The sequence below is a fragment of the Elephantulus edwardii genome, unplaced genomic scaffold (genome assembly GCF_000299155.1).
Source record: "Elephantulus edwardii isolate Elephantulus edwardi_28Jun2011 unplaced genomic scaffold, EleEdw1.0 scaffold00440, whole genome shotgun sequence".
NCBI classification, from domain to species: Eukaryota; Metazoa; Chordata; class Mammalia; order Macroscelidea; family Macroscelididae; genus Elephantulus; species Elephantulus edwardii.
In genome coordinates this window covers 473,342-495,345 of record NW_006400190.1, presented here as the reverse complement: position 1 = coordinate 495,345, position 22,004 = coordinate 473,342, and the positions used below count along the sequence as shown (strand labels likewise).

General features: G+C 57.5%; 1 protein-coding gene across 1 annotated transcript in view; it reads right to left on the bottom strand.

The window, feature by feature from the left end:
* LOC102869178 overlaps positions 1-11,363 on the bottom strand; it is an 11,991-nt gene extending 628 nt beyond the window's left edge. The window contains exons 1-7 of the mRNA XM_006902699.1: positions 11,283-11,363; positions 7,679-7,722; positions 7,179-7,243; positions 6,769-7,006; positions 4,140-4,353; positions 3,966-4,028; positions 77-653 (exon numbers count right to left, since the gene is read on the bottom strand). Coding sequence (XP_006902761.1) covers positions 77-653; positions 3,966-4,028; positions 4,140-4,353; positions 6,769-7,006; positions 7,179-7,243; positions 7,679-7,722; positions 11,283-11,363 — 1,282 coding nt within the window. The remainder of the gene's footprint in view (positions 1-76; positions 654-3,965; positions 4,029-4,139; positions 4,354-6,768; positions 7,007-7,178; positions 7,244-7,678; positions 7,723-11,282) is intronic.
* Between the last annotated feature and the right edge of the window lie 10,641 nt (positions 11,364-22,004).

Here is a 22,004-nt window from a genome sequence, read left to right as displayed (position 1 = left end):
CTGCGCGCCCGCGCTCCCGGCGCCCGCAGCCAACAAGTTCGGGACGAGACTGACAGCTCGCTCGCCCATTCGTCACCCGCGTACCTGCATATGCATGAGGGGGCGGGGCCGCGCCGCGGGTGGGGGGGTGCCGGGGGCTCCCGGGGCTTTAAAGGCGGCGGAGGGCGCCGCCTCCCAGCGCCCGGTTGGGCGCGCGCCGCCCGCGCCTCCTCCCAGGGGTCAGCGCGGGCAGCCGGCTGGACTGAGCCACGGCGCCTGGCCACCGGGTGCGCTCGGCACCTCTGCTCCAAGCTGCACGGGGTCCGAAGCCGGGGGTGGGGTGACCCGGAGATGTCCGCCGCGCGCTCCAACATCAGTGCGCCACCGCCGCGCTCGCAACTGTCCTCGAAGGGCTGTCGCCTCCCTCGCAAATCGGAACGCCAGTCCCCCGGCAGGATGGCGCGGCCACGGACCCGAGCTGGGCCCAGCCCCCACTGCGCGCCCCCATCGCGGCGCCCGCGCCGCCCGTGCCGCCGCCATGACAGCCGCAGGGGGCGCTGCTGGCCGCCCACGCCCCCTCCCAGCCGGTCCGCTAATGCTCCTGTGCGCCCGGGGTGCGTCCGCCTGGGCGCTGGCCTGGGCGCTGGCGGTGGACAGCCAGGCTGGCATCCGGGCTGGAGCAGGCAGAAGGACAAAGGCCAAGCTACCCTGGCCCGTTCCACAGGGACTCCTGCTACCTGGTCGCCAGCTCCATGTTTCAGCTCTCCACCACCACCTGGTTATCCTCCATTTCCTGGATGGGGTCCTATCTAGAGATGGGGATGGCCTTGGGTTCCTGTGGTCCAGATAGGTGTAGAGGGGTCACCGTCTCATCAACTGGGCCATCCTGTCGCCCTGATTCCTTGGGGCCTGGCCTGGGAGCCGGGCTGCAGCCCTGTGAGGCAAGTAGTCGCCATCACAGGGTAAAGGCGGGGCGTCTCAGCCCACAGGAGGGTCACGGAGCTTTTAAAAGAATGACTACTGGCCTGGGGCGTGGCCTTGGGGGTCAGAGAAGCCCCCCTCACTAGGGCAGTTTTGAACACAGGCCAAGTCCACCCTGGGAATGGTCCCACCTGGCTCAGTCAGCCCCCCTTCAGGATCAAGACTGTAGGAGGGGGGCCCAGACTCTGCACCCCACAGTGGCTCTGATATAACATTAGAAATGCCCACTTCCATCTAAGCCCCACTAGCAGAAACGCAGGGAGCGAGGTGAAGGCAGGATACGAGCCAGGCACACCACACATAGCACCCCCACCAAATAAAGACACTCCAGCCGGTGCCAAGGCCCCCAATGCTTCCTCCTCCCACAGATGACAGGGCCATGGGGCAGGGGACTGGCAATAAAGCTGCGGGCTAGCTGCAGTGTCAGGCAGGTACTGAGAGAGGTCTCCCTCACCCCCTGCTCTAAGCCCAGGCCCTACCTCTGTCCACCCAATTGTAGCCTCTACGCCCACCCACCAGGGAAGTGCATTCAGCAAAACTGTGAACATGCAGCCACAGCCCCAGGGCATCCAGCCCAGAGGTGAACAGAGGACCTGCACGATGGGCAGATGTGAGGAGGGCTCTGCTGAGGCCCGAGGAAAGGGCAAGTTGGCCAGGGGAGGCCCACCCTCAGCAGAGGTCATGTGCTCAAGCCCCAGGCCAGTGGAGGGTAAGGGGCACAGAGGAGACGGGCAGGCAGGAGGTGACAGGGGAGTAGTCACAGGACCTGACTGCTGCAGGACCACAGGATGAGGAAGGGCTGGGTGGGGCTCTGTTGCTGTGCAGGGAGAGGGGCTGATGTTGGACTCTCCCGGGGGCATGGCTAAAAGGGGGACGCAGCAGAGATGGGACCCTCATAACTGCACCCACCCTGCCTGCTCCTCCTTCCTCTGGTTCCTGCCCCAGGAATGACCCAGCAGACAGGTCTGACTGACGACAGCAGGCTCTGAGCTGTGTAGGATGCAGGCACTCAGCAGTGATGGACACCCCAGCTCCAGACCCAGTGCCCTCCCTCAGGGCCTCGTCCCATCTACTGCCCCCGTCCTTTAGGAGTCAGGCTGGGGCCCCTTGGCCCAGGTCAGCTGGGTGGGCAGCAGGGCAGCAGCCAGAAGACCATGGACACTGCACCTGCCAAGCAGGCTTCCTGTGTCCCTGTCCAGGATGCCCCCTCCTGCCTGCCATGGCCACACCCAAGCCTGATGGGGCTCAAGGTCAGGAAGGTGGCCACACCTGTCCAGGGAAGAAGGTAAACCCTGGGCCTCATCCTTCCTGGGGCCCTTCAATGAAGGGACTTCTTTAGCCAGCTCCATGGGGACCCATGTGTGTCTCTCCTAAAAGGATCAGTGGATGGATGTCTCTGGCCTTTGTGCCCTGGTGCTGAGTGCCAGGAGGGTTGGGCTTCTCTCAGGAAGACCCCCCCCCAGGTCAAAGAACCCCTTAGCTTCCATCTGGCTGGGGGCTGCCATTCAGCCCCCCTAACCAGGGAAGGGGTTATTTGGGATGGGTGCTCAGCCCTTACTGGACAAGGCACAGGGCAAGGCCATGCTAGCCAGGGGCCTCCAGTCCCTGGGGGGACTCCTGGGCACCAGACTGGGGGGCAGCCTGTCTGGGTGTGGACAGGGCCAGCTGAGCTCAGGAGTGAGCTGTTTCCGCCCTGTCCTCCGGGGCTAAATATAGAGGCAAGGGGGGGGAGTTTCCGGTTACATCCCCCCCAAGTGCCGGGAATCGATGCCAGCTCCATTAGTCGGGCGGTGATGGTGCCTGACCTTCCCCATCCGCTGACGAGCAGAGGAGACTGGACTGGTCCCAGGTCCAGGTGCTCTGTCCACTCCTAGCAGTATGGAGCCAGCACCCAGCCCCCTTCCCAGGGTTTCTGATGGTGGGTGTCTGGAGGCTGGCCTGTGATAGAGGCAGGCTTGGCTGCTCCAAGCCTGTAACTGATCCCCAGGACCACACTACAGCCCAGCCCACCCTGGGGCACTTACACACCTTTGTGAGGGCCCCTTTCCCCAGTGGCCACCACTCCCAGGAAGGGGCTCCCAGGAGGCTTCACCTGGCTCCAGCAGCATTTGCATACAGGTGGTGGTGCTTGAGTGGTGCCTCTGGGGCAGCCTGACTGCTGGCCAGGCCACCTCAGCAGCCTCCAGGCTGGGGAGGGAGGGCCCTGGGGGTCTGTGTGGGTTCTAGCAGCACACAGAGGTTGGGCCACCAGGGCAGGAGGCCTCAGCCTCGTGTGGGTGCCTCCTGATGGGGGTCTGAGCCGCAGATAAAGGTGGGAACAGCCTTAGCGGCCACCATTGTACTGTGGGGACACTGGGTTCAGAGCACAAGTTAAGGGCGCAGCAATGCTCCTGATCACTCTGAAGCCAGCTCTACTGATACCTCTCCTCCTCAGGGTCAATGAGCCTGGTCCCAGCTGACCCTGCCTCCCCAAGAAGTCAACCAGAGGGCTTGAGGACTCTGAGAAGTTCCTGACCCCAAGCCAGGCCCCATCACCAGCACACTGGTCCCACGGGGCATCGAGTGGGCTGTGGCCACCTACCTCCTCACAGCCCCGTGCACATGGGCACAGGTTTTACTGGATGTCTGACCACCCTAGGAAGTGGTGTCTGGGGACTCAGAGAGCATGACTATCAGGCACTGGGCCCCAGCCGCCTTAGGGCCCCAATGGACACAGCACTGGAGCCTCACCCCATGCCCAGGGCCCAGCCGGCCAGATACTGCAGCTGTGTGGGCAGAGGACCCTCCAGCCTGTCCCTGGACAGAGAGCCCTCCACGCTCCCCCTGGAGCCCACAATCCTTCCCTCTTGCTGGGCCTGCTCAGTCACCACACTGAGGCCAGTTTGTCCCACAGTCCAGTGACCAGCAGGCCAGGCCTGTCCTGTGCCATTCTCAAGCACATGTCTAGGCTCTGGCCCCCACATCCTCTGGTCTGACTTGAAAAAAGTGGGCCTTCCTGAGGGCACTGTCGGGGCCTCCTCCTCAGGCCCATCTAAGCAAGACCTATTGTCCTCGCCGTCCAGGTCACACTGTTCAGGCCAGTAGGCAGACACTGGGGCTGTACAACCTTTATTGTCTGCAGGGGACTGGGCATGTGCCCAAAGCCCAGAGCATCACTGGGCATTTGGGCCAGGACCCACTCGGTTGAGAAGCCAGGAGATACCAAAGATGACACCGAGGGTCTTAGGGACATCTGGGTCATCTGCGAAGGCCTGGGCGCTGTCCAGAGGCAGGTGTACGACGTCTATGATCTCACCCTCTTCTACCAGGCCCCCGCCTGGGCCACCATGCTGGGCATCAGTCACCTCTGCATAGAACATGGTCTGCTTGGAGCTGGTCAGCCCCACACCAGACCTGCAGGACAAGACAGCATCTACTCAGCACAGGCCGCAGCCAGAGCACCCTCCCCATCTCCTGTCCACCTCTGCACTGCCCTCCCAGCCCTGAGGTAGGCAGGATCCTAAAATGCCCCAGGTCCCCACCCTGATAGTCTTCCCAGAATCCTCTTCCCTTCTGGTAGGGGGAGCACCTGGGGGATGATGAGAAACCCCTCCCACCATCGAATAACATCACACAAAGTGGAAGCAATTTGACAGCAAGGGCTAATCATTTGATATTGAGTTAACCCAGAGGCCTATTGTGGATGGGCCTGTCATAAGCAAGTCCTCAGGAAAGATCTAGTCAGAGGGCGGCAGGCTTCTTTAAGCAGACACTGCAAACAGCCACGTTCAGAGGGAGGCTGTGAGAGGCAGCGGCAAGAACCCCGAGTTCCAAGCTGCACAAAGGAAGGCCCCAGACCTGTCCCATAGCCTGTGGTTGGAGGACCTAGAGTCTCAATCAAGCCCACAGCCCCTCATCCTAATCTTCAAACCCCAAGAACCAGGACAGCCAGCATATGCTTTCTCAAATCACCAAGTTCATAACCATTTGCTGCCTGGGACAGTGGCCAGATGCGAACTGTGCATCTGTGCTAAGGCCAGACTCCCTCCCTCAACAGTGGGAGCAGGGCAGCCCGAGGCCTGGCACAGGCTGGCCAGTGAGTTCGCCCCCAGACACAGGTTCCCAGCTGGAGGAAGGGTATGTGCCCAGGTGGCCAAGCAGGGGACGAGTGGGGAGGGGGTGGCGAGATCCCTGAGCTGGCTGCAAAAAGGTGTGAGGGAGACCCCTTTTCCAGTGGAAAGCGGCTTAAGGAGCAGGAGGACAATAGGTCCAAGCTGGCAGAATGGAAGAGGGAAGTGTCCGGGGGTCCGGGTGGGATTTTGAAGAGTGATGGCCAGGTGTGGGTTTGGAGAGAAGGGGACATGAAGGGCACCCAGGGAAATGTCCAGGTAGGGTCGCCCAGAAGGCTGGCTGTCTCAGAGATGTGCCGAGCCTAAAGCAGGAGAGATAGCACCCCCCAGCCACATGCCCAGGCCTTTCCACCCAAGCGATCTGACCCCAGCTGCTTCCTCCACTGCCTGCAGCCCCTTCTTGCCCGCTGACCCCTTCCTGATGACCTGTTTCCTGTGGCGACCCTGGCTGAAGCCTTTGATGCTGTGGCGGTCTGTGAGCCTTCCAGGACCGGCTTCCGGTACCTCGTGGAGAATGGTCTGGCCTTGAGCTCAGGCCAAGTAGGACATGTCTAGCTGGGCGCCAGACACTGCCCCCTCCCCAAGCCAAGTCACAACCTTAGCTCAAGTACATGTTCAGCTGGTGGCTCTTGGATAACACCTTTAGCCTCCTGATCTTGTCACCTGACGTAACAGGTAAGTAGCCTGGCTGGGGTCACCTGTCAGTCTGCTGCCCACTCTCCTCCTCCAACAGGCTGCCTGCTGCTTGGACCCCTCCATGGCTCCCTAGGGCCCTCAAAAGGGCCATGGCCCGGGACCCTGCCCACACAACTGCTCCTTCAGCTGCTTGGCCACGTGGCCCCAGCGTCTGGCTCGTGTCCTTCTGTCAGTACTCGGCTCAGGCCCACCTCCTCCACAAAGACCCTCCACAGAGCCAACCACACGTTACACCCTGATGCCTCAGCGCCCATGGAGAAATGGGGTCTCTGAGCCTCACTCACTGCACAAGACATTCAGCATCCAGGTGAACACTCTGCATTTTCAGGGGCCTGAGGTCATCCCGGGCCCTCCACACCAGGCACACCCCAGCAAGACCCTGCACTGAGAGACCCCAGGCTGGGCAGTGAGAGGTGGGCAGAAGGGCCAGGCCAGCCCAGCACAGCAGTGAGGGCCAGGTGTGTCTGGAGCCCATGCTCACCTGAGTCAAGAATCAGTAACTGGAGCCCAGTAGCCCAGGCACGGGAACAACACTGCAGAGAGCTGAGTACAGTGAGCACCTCTGTCCTGGGAAGGTGGCCCCAGCCAGGGGGGTCTAAGGGGAGTATACCTGGGCTCTGGTGGGGCTGTTACCTAAACCTGGTTCCCTAAACACACACACAAACGTGCGCAGACCTGCCTGGCTGGGGCTCAGCCCCCTGCCTGCACCCCAAGACCAATGTAACTCACCCCACCCCCAGTGCCCTGTGTTTAATCCCACAGGAAGTGGAGGCACCTGTCAGCAGCAGCTGCCACTCAGAAGGGCCCCACGTTGCTGGGGGTTGCAGGGTGGGGTGCAGGCCCGCACGCTCCAGAATGAGCGTCTCCAGAATGAGCATTAGGAGCCCCAATTCCACCTTGGCTTCTTTCCAGCCCTCCAGAACTGCTTGCCTTTGTCCACTGCCTCCCTAGAAACCCATCCCACCCCCTGGCCCTCACTGACTAGCCCTGCGCCCTCACTCACCTGTACGTGGCAATTCGGCGCAGGTCAGAGGGGGCCAGCTGGTAGCCACACTCTTCCCAGGCCTCCTTACAGGCCACCTCCTCCAGCGAGAGCCCGAGCTGGTCCACCAGGCCCGCACACAGCTCGTATGTCACCCCCACTGAGCCAGGCAAGGCTGGCTGCAGCCCCTGGGGTGTGTCCTTGTCACCAACAGCCAGGGACCCCGGGAAGCAGCGTTCCACTTCACCTGCATACACAGCTGGGGGGAAGGGAACAGCCAGACCATGTGACCTGGCCAGGTCAGCCCCCTCCAGAGACCACAGCTTCCCCCTTGCCCCTCCTCACATCTGTGCTCAGACCTTGAGGTCCACTGAGGCCTGTATGAGCCGACAGTGACCACTGGCCTGCCATGTTGCACCCCAAAACCTCACCTGGCCGAAACTGCTTCACCAGCACCAGGGTCCTTCTGGTCACATTGAACATGAGGATGGCCACACTGTGGGAGAGGGGCACCAGCTCAGCACAGGCACTACCCGCTCCTGGCACCCCGCTTCAGCCTGTGGGGCTCCCTATTCCTCATTACTTAGGAAAGGTCAGCTCTTGCTCTGAGGGAGACTGAGGCCCGGGCAGGGCCAGGACTCAGCTCGGTGACAGGTTGGGAGCTGAGCCTGGTGACTGATGGGACAGGTGGCACTTCCTGGGCAGGTGCTCAACTGACACGTCCTGGAGCCACACAAGTCCAGTTTTGACCTGATGCCAGGCAGAGGACCTGGGACAGCTAACTCCCAGGGGTCTGCCCACTGCATGGCCATGCACAACCTAGAGGACTCAGGGCTGACCCCTCAGGGACCCCGAACCCCTGGAGGTCTGGAAGGCAAGAGCGACTGGGGTCAGGGGTCCCCCTTGCAGGTCCCACTACCCCGACCCTCACCTGTCATGTGTCTTCATGAAGTCCCATGACTTCTGGGTGCCATTCTGAAAGGGACAAGGCAGTGATCAGGGTGGGCATTGGCCAGGTGGGCAGATTCAGGTAGGACAGTGGTCATGAAGGGCAGTGATTAGGGAGGACAGCGGTCAGCAAAGGCAGTGGTCAGGGTGGGCTGCAAACAGGCACAGGCGCCATGGAGCAGCAACTAGTGTAGCGCACAGAGTGCTTGAGGAGCTGGGCCCACGGGAGCCAGGAGGGGCATCAGATGGGGTATCCTCAGGCTGGATCCCTGAGGGCAGAGTACCTGCCTCTACATCTCTGGAGAGGCACAGCTGATGTCCGGGGCAAAAGACAAAAAGGCACCCTAGGACCTTCTCCCAGCACCTTGTGCAGGACCGCAAAGGTGTGGCTGTCACTGTGTTGAAAGGTCCACAGTCAGGCGCCCTGGCCAGCCCTCAGGTGTGTGTGTCCCCCCACCCCAGTTTTCTCAGTGGTGGGAACTACTTCAGCCCATGAACTGGACCCACGTGCACCTCCTGCCCTCACAGGGCACAGATGGCACCCAGGGGGCAAAGAGGAAAATCCAGGCCAGGGAATGCCCTCTAAGGGCAACCGGGACAGATGACAATGGGCTGCAGCAGGTAGTAGCCAGAGGGGCCTGGAATCCCACTGACTGAGCACTGCTGGGTGACCAGGCACCATCCTAGAGGTCACTGGCTCACTGAGGCCAGGTTCAGAACTGCTACAGGTAGAGTTCATTCTGCTCGGCCACACTCTTGTCCTGAGGGACTTAACTGCTGATGAGGCTAGAGCTGGGCCAGGTCTCCCTAGGGTCCCAGTCCTGTGTGGGGTGGGGTCAGGGGGGGGCCTTCAGCGTCTATCAGCCCATCTGTTACCCAGTCACGTGGACAGCCCCAGGCTGTGGCAAGCTGGCCCCACCCTGGGCTCTGTTCTGAGTGGAAGAGGGACTAGGCTCTGGGCATCTGGACCCGAGAACAGTAGAAAGTAGGCTGGGAGACCCAGCAGGGACAGGCGCTTGTAGAGGGCTTCCTGGAGGAGGTGGTCCCACAAAGTCTGCAGCACCTCCAGAATGAATAGGAAGGCTAGGAGGTAGTGGCATCTGGGTGGGAAGGTGTGGTGGTGGCCTTGGTTTCCAGGGGGAGCCCATGTCCACAGGCACACAGGTCAGGCTGTCCAGACAAGCTTGGACCTGCTGATATTTGCCAGCCAGCTACTCAGGACAAGGAGAGGTCCAGGGAAACTAGCCCCTCATACTCTCCAGCAGTCTGCCCCGGTGACCCAATATGTGACCCAGCAGTGTGACCCCATGACATGTGCTGCGCATCAAGATCAGCTTGTAGGTGAGGGGTAGGGTAAGATCCCACAAGCCCCTCAGCCCAGTGGTCAGGCTCCCTGGGAGAGTTCTGGGGACTAGGGCTGTCGTGTGAGCACACCCCACCCACAGTCTATGAGTTCCCTCCATCCACTGTCCACCCAGTAGGCTCGCCTGACCAGGGGGTGGGAGCTGCAGCCTAGTGTGCACACCTGCCAATCTCTTGCTGGCACCAGCTTAGTACCCGATGTCAGTATGCCCCAGCAGAGAGTGTCCACAGAGGGCAGAGATGGTCACACTGGGGCCACCACTGTCCCCAGAGCCTCAGCCTGTGCAGCTAAAATGCACACTATATGCCTCCCTGCCAGGCCAGTGCCTGGGAAAAGTGTAGGCGCCCCCGTGGTATCCCTCAGTCCCAGGACTGGCCTCCTCCTGCTCTAGACCACGCCATGCATGGATCCTCAGTGCCCAGAGCCCGGCACAAGCATAGTGAAGGCCTGAGGATGGCACAGGGTCAGGCAAGGCTTCCAGCTGTTGGACATGAGGTCACTAAGAGCTGGAGTCCACTTGAAGGTATATGACCACACAGAGTCCACAGGACTATACCAGAGTAGGAAAAGGAGGGACTTCAGCAGGACCTGTCCAGACAAAGGGACTGGAGAGAAGGTTGGGGTGCTCTGATCAAGGGACAAAGGAACAGGAGGGCAGGCACAGTGGACGGCCCTGAGGGAGCCCCAGCAGGAGGCACTGTCAGGAGTGGACACAGCAGGCAGTGAAAATGGGGCAGTAGGTGACACTCTCATGGTACTCAGGAGCCAAGAAGTCCATGTGGCTCCCAGGGCAGGAGGGAGGGGGCTGCCCTTCAAAGCTTTCAGCACACCTCCCACCATGCCCCTAGCGTGGCACCTCACAAGTGTGCGGGACAGCATGCAGTGGTGCTCCCTGCTGGTGCAAGCGCTGTAACCGACAGGCAGTGAGTGGAAGCGGGCCCGTGACCAGGGCCCAGCTGCCCACGTGCTATCCCTCCTGGCCTTCATCCCTTTGGACCACCCTTTTCCCTCTCAACCAGGAGTCTGCACCGACCCACCAGCATGTTTCTGGGGGCTGTACATTGCCCAGGAGGTGGCCATCTTTCTGTCCATCTGTCTCCTGTGGAGCGACTGTTGGATTCTAGCCTCCACAGAAACACTGCTCTGCGTTAGTACTGTGGCTCCCAGAGCTTTGGAAGCATCCTAGTCCTCTGAGGCTATCACCTGTGAGCAGCCTTCCCTGGTCCTGGGGTGCAACAAAGGGCATAGAGGACACAAGGAGAGCCTGGCTCAGGAAGCCTGCTCAGAGGGATGACCAGTGCCCTTAAGGTGTTCCTCTGCTGGTCCCTTCCCAAGCTGGGTGCTCAGTGGGACCGCATACCAGGGACAAGGGGGACAGACAAATGCTGCAGGCAGAGATGGTGGTGGGCTCCAGGGTATTGGGGGGGACCTCAGGGGGCCGTGCCGTGGGCGGGGCGTAAAAGCGATGGGCGGGGCGTGTGTGCAGTGGACGGGACATCAGGGATCATGAGCCCAGAGCAGTGGGTGGGGCAGAGGTGAAGGGTGTCCTGGTGCACTGAGCACAGCATAGGGGGGTGGGCGCGATCTCCAAGTATTGGACGAAATATCCGTGCAGGGTGCAGGGTCCGGACAGTCGGTGGGAGGAGGCCCAAGATGTGGGCGGGGTTTGGGGCAGTAGGCAGGGTGTTGGTGTGGATGGCCAGATAGGGACAGTGGATTCAGTGCCCAGACATCCAGGGCAGTGAGCTTGTGGAGCAAGGCGGGGCAGGGTCCGGAGCGGCAGCGGACAGAGAGCACACTGGTGACGGCATTGGGACTGGAGGTGAGGGGCGGAGCGCAGGCCGGGCGCCGCGGTGTGTACGGGGAGCCCGTGCAGCGGGCGGGGCTCCGACGGGCAGGGCTGGGGACAGTGGAGGAGCGGGGGGTGGGGGTAGGAACCCGCAGCAGTGGTCCCGAGCTCGGGCATGGCGAGGGGTGTCATCGGGCGGGGCTCGGCGTTGGGGGGTCAGCCTGTGAACCTCAGGCTGGGCTCGGCGCAGTGGGCGGAGCTCGAAGTGCCCATGGGTAGAGCTCGGGCTGGGCTGGGGGCGGGAAGGAACAGGAGCGGTGGGCGGAGCGGTGGGTGTGGTCAGTGGGCGGAGCCGGGGCGGGGCCCGAGACGCCTCGGGGTGCGCGGGTGGGGGCGGCGCGGAAGGCGCGCGGCCGGTGAGGGGTCCCGGCTCACCTGGCGGTAGTGCAGCGTGAGCGGCCGCAGGTACGGCGAGTCTGCGCAGCGGCCCACGGCCGCCCCCTCGATCTTCTCCATGACGCACGCCACGCAGGACAGGCCTGGCCGAGCGGACCAGGGCGGAGGAGGTGGGAGGAAGCCGACGGGCGGGGCGCGTAACCTATGGCCTCTGGGCATGCGCAGCGCAGGTCAGGTTGGGGCGCGCACAGGTTGGGGCGCGCACAGGCGCAGGAGACCCGTGTCCCGTGCCCGGGGGCCCTGCCCTTGGGAGCCGCGCCCACTGGGGTGGGTTTCACGCGGACAGAGGATCTCGTGACTTCGGCCGCAAGTGGTCGGACCGGGCTGCCCTTTACAGGTCGGCTGGAGGGGACGAAGGGACAGGAAGCTATCGGGTTGTTCCCGCGGCCGCCTGGACTGTCTTGAGTAGGAGGCGATGGCTTCCCGATTGAGGAACCCTTCTGGGAGCCGGTGCCCCGGCCTGCAACTTAGAGGAAGGCCGAGAGGCCATCTCTGCCCATCAGCCGGACGGCCAATAAGGCCTGATGCGGAGAACCTGTAGTCTGCGGCCTTCTCTGAGCCCTGAGGGGGTCAAACTGTCTGGCCTGTGGTCTCAGGGTCCAGACAGGTAGGATTGGCCACGTGGGGGTGACTGCCACAGCGCTAGCTGTGTGGTGCAGACCACACCAAATCAGGTGCAGGGAAGCCCCAACTGGCCACAGCCCTGGGGCTTGAGCGGCCCGAGACAGAACTGGCCTCCCCCTCCACAGCTGGCACCTCTCGACCAGGTGACTGGTCGGCTGCCTCGTGGCTGGCTTGGGCTTCCTGGCAGCGTGGCACCCAGAGTCAGCCTGGCACGACTCCTGGCATTCCCCCAGGCTAGTGGAGCTATGCAGTCCCGGTAATCAGAAAGCCCTAGGGCCATGGCGGGGGTGGGGGTGGGATGGAGGGGGTGTGCCTTCCAGAGTGGGGCTCACTGGGCCATTACTGGAGCCAGGCCACCGCCCTCATCACTGCAGCATCTGCCCTTCCTACCTCTGACCAGGCCACCCACTGACCCTAACCCAGTCCTGTCAGTGTCACCTTGTTTGGACATGAGGTCTTTGCAGATGTGAGCAGACTATGCTGAGGTCATCCTAGGTGGGGGGGCCCTGAACCCATGACAGGTGATGAGGGGGATTCGGACCAGCTGAGGCTGCTGGCAGCCCTCTCAGGCCACAGAGCACTGAGCCATTCTTCCTCATACCCTCAGGAGGGACCAAGCCAGCAACTTTGCTGCCTGGCATCCAGTCTCCAGACAGCGAGAGAATGAAGCATTGTCTGAAGACCCCACTTAGAGGTCCCTGATTATAGCCAGGACAGTACACCCCCAGAACCCCTTAGAACCTGCCCCTTGCATGGCCAGTCCCCAGGCTGAGCGCACCTACTTCCTGCCTGTGGTCACTTAAAAAGTGAGGACAGACCACAGGTGACATCTGACTGTGGGATCCTCTGCAGAAGGACCCCTTCTCTAGCCACCTGTCCCAGGTCCCTCACCCTTTTGGGCAGCCCTGTCCCAGCAGGACCTATGTTCCAGATGTGGAAAGGCAGTAGCTCTGTTGATCTTCTGGCTTCGCCTTTGGGAAAGGTTTGTGGGCCAATGCCAGCTGAGGTGACTTCCAGTACAGTTGACAGTCCCTATATGCCTCGCTGCCACTGCTGTGGACACCATAAAACACAACCTTGCCACGTGCTCAGCAGTCCATTCTGGGGACAAACCTGGCAGATTTGAAAGCATGTGCAAACAGAGGCTTCTGCCTCAGGACTAATTCGGCACTATTCATGACAGCCAACAGGTGGAGACAACCCAGTGTCTAAATAGAATTCTTGATCTCTCCCCCACATTTCTCTTTGGCTCACCCCTTCATCCGAGAGGCTGCATAGGGGATCTTGTATATGTGGAATGGCCACAGACCCCATGTGATTGGTCACTGGCCACATAGATGGTGAATTCTAGCTTAAAAACTTCTCCCTCAATGAAAGGAAGGGCTCTGTCTTCACATCTGTGGTGGCCCTGTGACAGCCAAAGCCTGGCCCTTCCCTTGCAAGGAACTGCCCTTACCCCTGGTCCTGAAATTGGGTCTTTGTCCCCCATGAGGCCAAGAGCCTGGGGGATTTTTCTAACTAGAAGCAGGTGTTTCCCTCAGGAGGCTCAGATACTACTTCTGTGATGTTTTCTTCTCTCTGGGACGCCCACTAGTTGAGTGTTGGGTTTTATGGATGTTGTTGTTAGGTGCCTTCAAGTTGAATGTGGCTCATAGTGACCCTATGGACAGCCATCCTGAACCTTGCCCTATCCTGTGCCGTCCTCATCATCTCTGAGACACTACAGCCCATTGCTGAAGCCAGTGTCAACCCATTTTTTTGGGGGGGTCTTCCTCTCCTTTACCAACCCTCCATCTTTCCAAACATGATGTCCCTTTCCAAGGATTAGCCTTGCTTACCTATAAGTCAACCACTTGGCCAATTGACTGGAAGAGACCTATATTTGTTCCCACTCCAAAGAAGGGTGACCCAACAGAGTGTGGAAACTATAGAACAATATCATTGATTTCACATGCAAGCAAGATTCTATTGAAGATCATCCAAAAACGGCTGGAACAGCACATCAACAGAGAACTGCCAGAAGTCCAGGCTGGGTTTAGAAGGGGTCGTGGTACTAGGGATATTGTAGCTAATGTTAGATGGATCTTAGCTGAAAGCAGGGAATGCCAGGTGACTATGTATCTGTGTTTCATTGATTGTGCAAAGGCATTTGACTGTGTGGATCATAACAAACTGTGGCTGACTCTGAGAAGAATGGGAATCCCAGAACACTTGATCGTGCTAATGTGAAACCTATACTTGGACCAAGAAGCAATCATCAGAACAGAGCAAGGAAACACTGCATGGTTCAAAATTGGGAAGGGCGTACGCCAGGGATGTGTCCTGTCTCCATACCTTTTCAACCTCTATGCAGAACAGATTATCCGGGAGGTTGGACTCTATGAGGAGAAGTGTGGCATCAGGATTGATGGAAGATCTATCAACAATCTGTGTTATGCAGATGACACAACCCTGCTTGCTGAAACTGAGGAGGACCTGAAGTGCTTGCTGCAGAGGGTCAAGGACTGCAGCCTCCAATATGGATTGAGGCTCAATGTCAAGAAGACAAAGATTCTCACCACTGGACCAATTGGCAGCATCAGGATGGATGGTGAAGAGATTGAGATTGTTCACAACTTTAGTTTTCTTGGCTCCACAGTCAACACTCTTGACACCAATAGCCAGGGAATGAAAAGGTGCATTGCCATGGGAAAGTCTGCTGTTAGAGATCTCTCCAAAGTACTGAAGAGCAATGGTGTCACTCTGGAGACTAAGGTGCAGCTGATACAGGCCACAGTCTTTGCAATCACTTGTTATGCATCAGAGAGTTAGACAATGACCAAGGAGGATAGGAGGAGAATTGATGATGCTTTTGAGCTGTGGTGCTGGAGAAGGGTATTGAGAGTACCATGGACTGCTAGGAAAACAAACAGATTCATCCTGGAGAGGGTTAAACCGGGCTGCTCCTTGGAGGCAAGGATTCTGGGGCTTCGTCTAACATACTTTGGACATGCTGTGAGGAGGGACCGATCCTTGGAGAGGGACATCATGCTTGGTAGGGTGGAGGGACAGTGCAGGAGGGGAAGACCCTCTATGAGATGGATTGATTCAGTGACTGGGATAATCGGGATGGGTGTGTCAGAGGCAGTGTGATGGGCACAGGATAGAGCAGGCTTTAGGGCGGTTGTACATAGGGTCACTATGAGTCACAAACGACTCGACGGCACGTAACAACAAACAACCTATAAGTCTAAAGTATTTAAGATGAAGCTTCATCAGCACTCTGGCTGCCTCCTTTCCTTGTCTGTTCTTTTGGCAGTCCATGGGATGGGTATTCAGTACTCCTCAACACCACATGTCAGAGGCATCAAAGTGAGGAGGATATGGAACGCTTTCTGCAGAAGATCAAGGACCACTGACTTTGGTACGGATTACATCTCAAAACCAAGACAAAGAGCCTCATCACAGGCCCAGCAGTCAGCATAATGTGGTGGTGTTAAGTGCTGTCGAGTCGCAGGCAACTCATAGCGACCCTATGAACAAAAGTCCTGGACACCTGTGTGACTTTTGCCCTTTCTTCAGGTTCATAGCCTTTCCCGAGGCAAGCTATTGTGGAAGTGGATGCCACTCCTGCTTCCAAGCTTCTTTAATCGGGGAGCTCCACCATGGGTGACCATTCTTGCATTTGACTCATCAGTGTCACAGTGTTCGGCTTCACAGCAACGAGTTACCTCTGTACAGCAAGTGGACATATCAGGGTTACATGACCTAAAAGAATGTTTCACCAAAAACCATTGAAGGTAGACCTGAGGCCCACGGAGCAGAGTCACCCACCTTTGGCTTGGGAGCATGACTTTCTGTCCGCTAGGCCAACTGCGCTCTCTCTCTCTCACTCTCTCTCTATGCTGTTGGTGGTGGTGGTGTTAAGTGTGATAGATGGAGAAAAGATTGAAATGTTAATGATTTCATTTTGCTTGGATCAACACGCTTGGTACCAGCAGTCAGGAATCAGGAGAGGGATTGCATTCGGCAGATCTGTTGTCAGGGACCTCTCCAAAATGCTAAAGCGTAAGGATGTCAGTTTGTGGATGGAGCCTCTCCATTTTTTCAACTTCTATCATTTCTAGCTCTTTGCCTTCTGACTGGGGGAGAGCAGGTTAGCCCTCTCCCCACACATCCATACTTCCCCTGCCTGCCTTCTGTCCTCAGCCCCTGCAGCGTCCACTCGTGTCCTGTTTCCCTGCTAGCTTCATGTCCATGTCACAAATGCAGTGTCATCTCCTGGAGGACAGCACACCTGTTTTCTTCTGGTCCAAGCTCATTGTTTGTTTTTGTTTTGATTCCGGAGAAGGAAGAGCAGGAGGCACTGGGGGCTGCACGCTGAGGTCAAACAAGGTCTTGATTGTGAGTCCATAGGCCACCTGCCTGGCTGGCTGCTTGGCCCAGCCCAGGGCAGCTGCCTACCGCTCCAAGCCCTTCCCAAGCATGAAGGCCCCAGTGAACCCAGCTCTGTTTTCTTGCTCTCTGTGCTGTCCGGGCTCAGTCTCCATTCTTCAGCCACATCGCCCAGTTTTGTCACTGTGACTGAGTTCCACCTTGACATCTGAGTGGGTGAGCACCTTCCTAGAGTGGGGCCTTTCTCTCCATCGTCCAGCAGATGTTTCTGGTTTTGTGCACACTTCCAGGCAGCTCCAGGTCATCCCACTTTCACACAGACCATGGTCGCTGCCGCTCTTGAGCCCACTGTTCCATCCTCTGTGTCTGTCCAGTTTTCTCAGACTCCTACTCTGATATCTGAAGCTGCTCCCTCTCATCTTGTCACAAAGCACGTCGACGTGAAGGTGGTGAAGGCTCTAAGAAGACACTGCTTCCTGGGTCATTTTGAGCGCCTCCTGCATGAGGAACTCCTCGTCTGGTTGGCATGTTCTTAAGTTCTCACTGGCCACTTCTTTCACAAGGAGTCTCTGGTGGCCTAGTGGTAAGGGGTTGTGCTACCAAGCTAAAGGCACACAGTTCAATTCACCAGCTGCTCCATGCAAAGAAAATAGACTATATCCTCTCATGCGATTTGCAGCCTCTGAAAACCCACTAGAGGGTCAACTGTGAGTCGGTTCCAACTGGACAACTTTCAGCCACATAATCAGTTCACAGGTGGACTTCCAATCTTATTTCCTACTCCGGCTTAGTCTGAAAGCTGCCCTGAAACCTTTCCACTATCGGTGACTCTGGTGGTATTGGACACGCATCGTAGGAACACAGGAGCCACCATGTACAGCCCGCTGAGAAAGGGAGTGGTGATTGGTCCCCAGGGCCTGTGCTGCTGACTCAAAGGCAGTTCCTCTCTGGGTGCTCAAGGACACCCACGCTCCACTGGACAAAGATGGGCAGTTTCAGCTCAACAGTTTTTTTTCACATAAAGTATGCTGTGGTGGTATAGTTGGCAGGACTGATGATGGCTGACCAAGGCAGCACTTCCCTGGAACCACAGCGCCCAGAGGGAGAGAGAAGCTCTGTCCACAGTAGTGTTGCTGCTGTAGTGCCAGCAAGTCTGACGCGTAACCCGACAGACAGAATACCCAGCCCGTCCTGTCCCATGCCGTCCTTATGAATCTGACGCGTAACCAGACAGACAGCAAACCAGCCACTGGCCCGTCCCATGCCATCTTGACACCGGAGAGCCCACTGCTGCAGTCACTGTGTCTGAGCTCCCGGTCAGCGTTCTTCCTCTCCTTCCCTGTCGGCCTTTCTAAGCATGATGTCCCACTCTCCTAACAACATGCCCAAAGTACGTGAGATGAAGCTTTATCGTTGTTGCCTCCTATGATCACTGTAGCTGCACTTTATCCAAGGCATACTTGTTTGTTCTCTTGGCCGTCCGTGGGATATTCAGTGCTCATCTCCAACTCCACAGCTCACAGGCGTCAGTTCTGTCATCTTTGGTCATTGTCAGGCTCTCAGATGCACAGCAAGTGATTAAAAAGAACATGGTCTGAATGAAGTGCACCTTAGTCTTCAAACTGACATTGCTCTTCAGTGTTTTGGAGTGGTTCCGTCAAGTCAGCCATGAGCCACAGTGACTCTGATAACGGAGCCGAACCTTGCGCCATCCTTCATCACATCAGACTCCAGCCCATTGTTAAAATCTCTGTGTCTGTCCGGCTCCTTGTCTTCCTCTTTCTGTGACCCTCTGCCTCTCGAGCATGATGTTTTCCGAGGACTGGCCCTTCTGACAACTTGCCTACAGTGTGTGAGACGAATGTCGTCATTCTTGCTTCTAAGAAACACTCTGGTTGCACTGCCTCCAGGACAGACTTATTTTTCTTTCTGCATCCATGGGGCATCCAGTACTCTTCTCCAGCACCATGGCAATGAAAGCAGTGTAGACAAAGGGAAATCAAGAGCTCCTGGCCACCACGGGTTGGGTTGGATTGCTTCAGCTGAAGTGGAGCAGGACAACCTCCTAGTGGGGCCATGCCATGTGGGGTTTGGAAGCTTCAAGAAGGGCTGGTTGTTCTTACCCACATGCTGGGCCTAAACCAAGCAATCTCAGAGGAGGAGGGGGGCCTGATGATCACCAGGAGGAAGAGGCGGTAGCAGCATGCACCCTCTGAGCCTGGGGCCTCCTGAGTTCTTCCTAGACTCGACACACAGCGAGTACCAGAGGCATCACATGCTGGTGGGGGGCAGCAGAGAAGCAATGGAAGAAGAATGTGGAGGCTGTTCAAAGGTGGCACAGTGGGCTTGCTGATCAAGGAACAAGAGTAGTGCTTCATGCAGGAGTCTTCCTGGTGGAGGAAGCTGCCTCTGGTACTTACAGGGAGCTTTCTTTTTCTTTTTTTTATTATTTGTGTGTGAGTGTACCGTCAAATCAGATCTGACTGGTACAGGAGGAGACTGTCCCTCCTTCCCCAGCAGAGCATCTGGTAGATTTGAACCGTGCGCCTCTGGGACTGTAGTTGCAGCTCCTTACCACTAGGCCACCAGAGCTCCCCTTCAGGGAGCTTTCTAACATTGCCCAAGCAGAACAGAGGGCGGCTTGGGGCCCCAGGGATTGGCTACCTGTGGGCATGGGCACAGAGCCGCCCCAACACGGCACACGCAGCAGTCCCTCCTGGTCGTGAGTTGTTTCCTGATGTTGAGCTATCAAGTCAGCTCGACCTCGCCCCGGCCGTCCATGGGCACTGAGGATTGAGCCCATGGTGCAGTCACTGTCCATCCTTCCCGTGGCGAATCTTCATTTCCAGTGACCTCGTTTACCAAGCATGGTGTCTTGTCAAGGAACTCTTGACCCCTCCTGACGATATTACTGCTGCCACCCTGGTTTCTGAGGACTCTGGCTGTACTCTGTCCTTCTGCAGTCCACTAATGTTAGCATTCTTTATCAGCATATTTCAGAGACCGTCTCACTTTTCCTTCTTCATTGCTTAGTTTTCTCACACATACGAGACAATCAGAAATACTGTCCTTGGCTAGGTCCTCAAGTAGACAGACAGCCTGACTTCCTCACCCTGTAAAGAGGCTCTTGAAGCAGACCCCCCAGTGCATTGTGCCATCCAGCTGCTTCCATGAGTGTGGGTCCCAGTCAAAGTCCATCTCTGACCACTTGAATCCTCTTTGTTCATCACAGTGTTGCTCAGTGGTCCTGTTGTGGGAGCGCTGTGTCTTTTGTTGGGGTATAAGCCATACCAAAGGCTGTTGTTTTTGATTTTCATCACTTGTTATGTGCCGGCAAGTCACCTGTGACTCATGTTGACCCCATATACAACAGCCCTAAACCCTGCTCTATCCCGTGTCAGTCTTATGATCTCTGACACACCCAGTCCCCGAATCAGTCCACCTTATCCAGTAAGTGTCCCAAACCCTCTTTATTTTGAGCATACAAAGTTGTGTCATGTACATACCACAGGTTGTTGATGAGTCTTCCTCCAGTACTGATACCATGTTTTTCATATTATTTAACTTCTCAGGTTACTTTCTTAGAAAAAGTATGACCCTGATACACACCTTTCCTGATTTTCAAATGGTAAGATACTGTGCTACAATCACAAAGGTACACAGTTCAAGTCCACCAGATTATCTGAGGGAGAAGGATCTCCTCCCATGTCATTTAGTGCCTTTGAAAACCCACTGGAGGGTCAGCTATGAGTCAGTTCCAAGTCAACAGCACAACAAGTATCCCCTTAGTCATGCATTGAATCATATCCCTCAGCAATACATGCCTACTTGATTGGGCCAGGGTTCTCAGAAGGATGGTATCGTCCTGTCTGTGCAAATTGGGGGTGGTGTGAATGAGGCTGGATCAGAGGTAGGCAATGATGGGAGTCCTGTGAGGTCAACTGAAGTAGTCAGCCAGTCAACTCTCAGGGCTTACGGTAGGATGGCAGCACTGTCCATTCCACAGCCCTCCTGTGGTGGGCAGGAATTCAGGGGTGTGGCTGGAATGATAACCTTTTGTCTTAAGAGATAAAGGCAGAGAATCTGAGCAGAGAGTGCTCTACCATCACAAAAGAAATACACCTTGTTGTTCCCAAAACTAGAACCAGGGGATGCAACAAAGTCTTCCCCACGAGCCAGCACCCTGAATTTGGACTTGTAGCCGCCTAAACCATAAGAAAACAAAAGCCCTCCATGCTGAACTAAGGGCAATATGATTTCAGTGGCTGACCCCTCCTTACATTTAGGGGGCACGTCCAGGTGTTGGGGGTCAGGCCCCCTCCCCACATATAAGGAGCACGTCCAAGTATCAGGGGTCAGGCCACCCGCAATCTTTGGGCCACCTCCTGTCATGATGCGTCGATACTGGGGTGTGCTGTATGTGTGTGCTGTGCCCATGTGGCTGCGTCAGGTGTGTCTTCTGCTGCCCTCTCTAAGGGCTTGTATGGAAGGTTGTAAGGAAGGCTCCAGCTTTGGACCCATTTCCCAGTGACAGAGAAGCCACTGAGGCCCATCCTGGACTGCTCTCCCCACCAAGTCACCTCTTCCCAGGCCGTAGGACTATAAACTGTGTTGGTCCTCAAGGCATGTGCCCTGTTGTTTTGACAAGATGTGGCTACCATCCCTGTGTCAGCTGAGGAGAAGCCAGCAGACACCCCTCACTGTCCTTGCCCCTGCAGGGAGTGTGTCCTTGGAGGTTTAGGCTGGCACAGTGCTGCCAATGGTTCTGTCTGAGTCCACCAGTCCCCTCCCACCATGACGTGGTCCAAGCAGACACCGAGGACCTCACCTGGATGGCTGGTCCTCACCCTCCACACCTCAAACCACCTGCTAGCTTCACTAGTTGAAGGGTATTGAGCCCACTATGTGCCAGGTCCAGTTCTTGGCTCCAGAAGGGTATATGTGTGGTGTGTACATGTGTGTAATGGGGAGTAGGATGAAGGTGCAGTGCTCACATGTCCACATGAGCCCCGTGTCCACATGTGTGTCCGCGTGTGCCTCATGTCCATGTGTCCATATGTATATCCATGTGGTCCCCATGTCCACATACGTTTCTTTGTCTTTGTGTCTGTGTGGGCCCATTTTCCTGTGTCCATGTGAGTCTCTTGGGTGTCTGTCTCTCCTTCTGTGTCTTAGTGTCAAGGTTGGGGGCCAGTGTAGAGAGGGACGCCAGCTCCAGGCAAGAGTAGGCTGGGGGCAGCAGCCTGTCCTTGCACGCCAACCCGGCTCCTGTCCAGCACCCGCCCGTGGGTGTGGGAGTCACCGGCGCCTACAGGCTGCCCATTCCCCATTCCCACCCTCCAGATGCCCCTGAGGCACAAAGGAAGCTGCCTGTCCAGGACCCCGGGAATACAGAGCCCCTGCTGCACTCAGAGCTACCATCCCCCTCCGGAAAGCACGCGGACAATGCCCTGCGTGGGACAGACTCTCCTTTGGAGAAAATAATGGCTGAGAGAATGGTGTTTCCTGCGTTTGTGGCTGCATGCAGAGTGATTCATACCGGACCTGCCACAGTGTGGGTAAGGGGTTGAGTGGGGCACGCTGGATCCCCACCCACTCCAGGGAGACTCACCCTTGATGAACCCCCACACTCACCAGGGCCCCCAGCCTAGGACCCCTCACCCGACAGTTGCCCTAAGGGTCCATCTTCCTGACTGTTGGTCT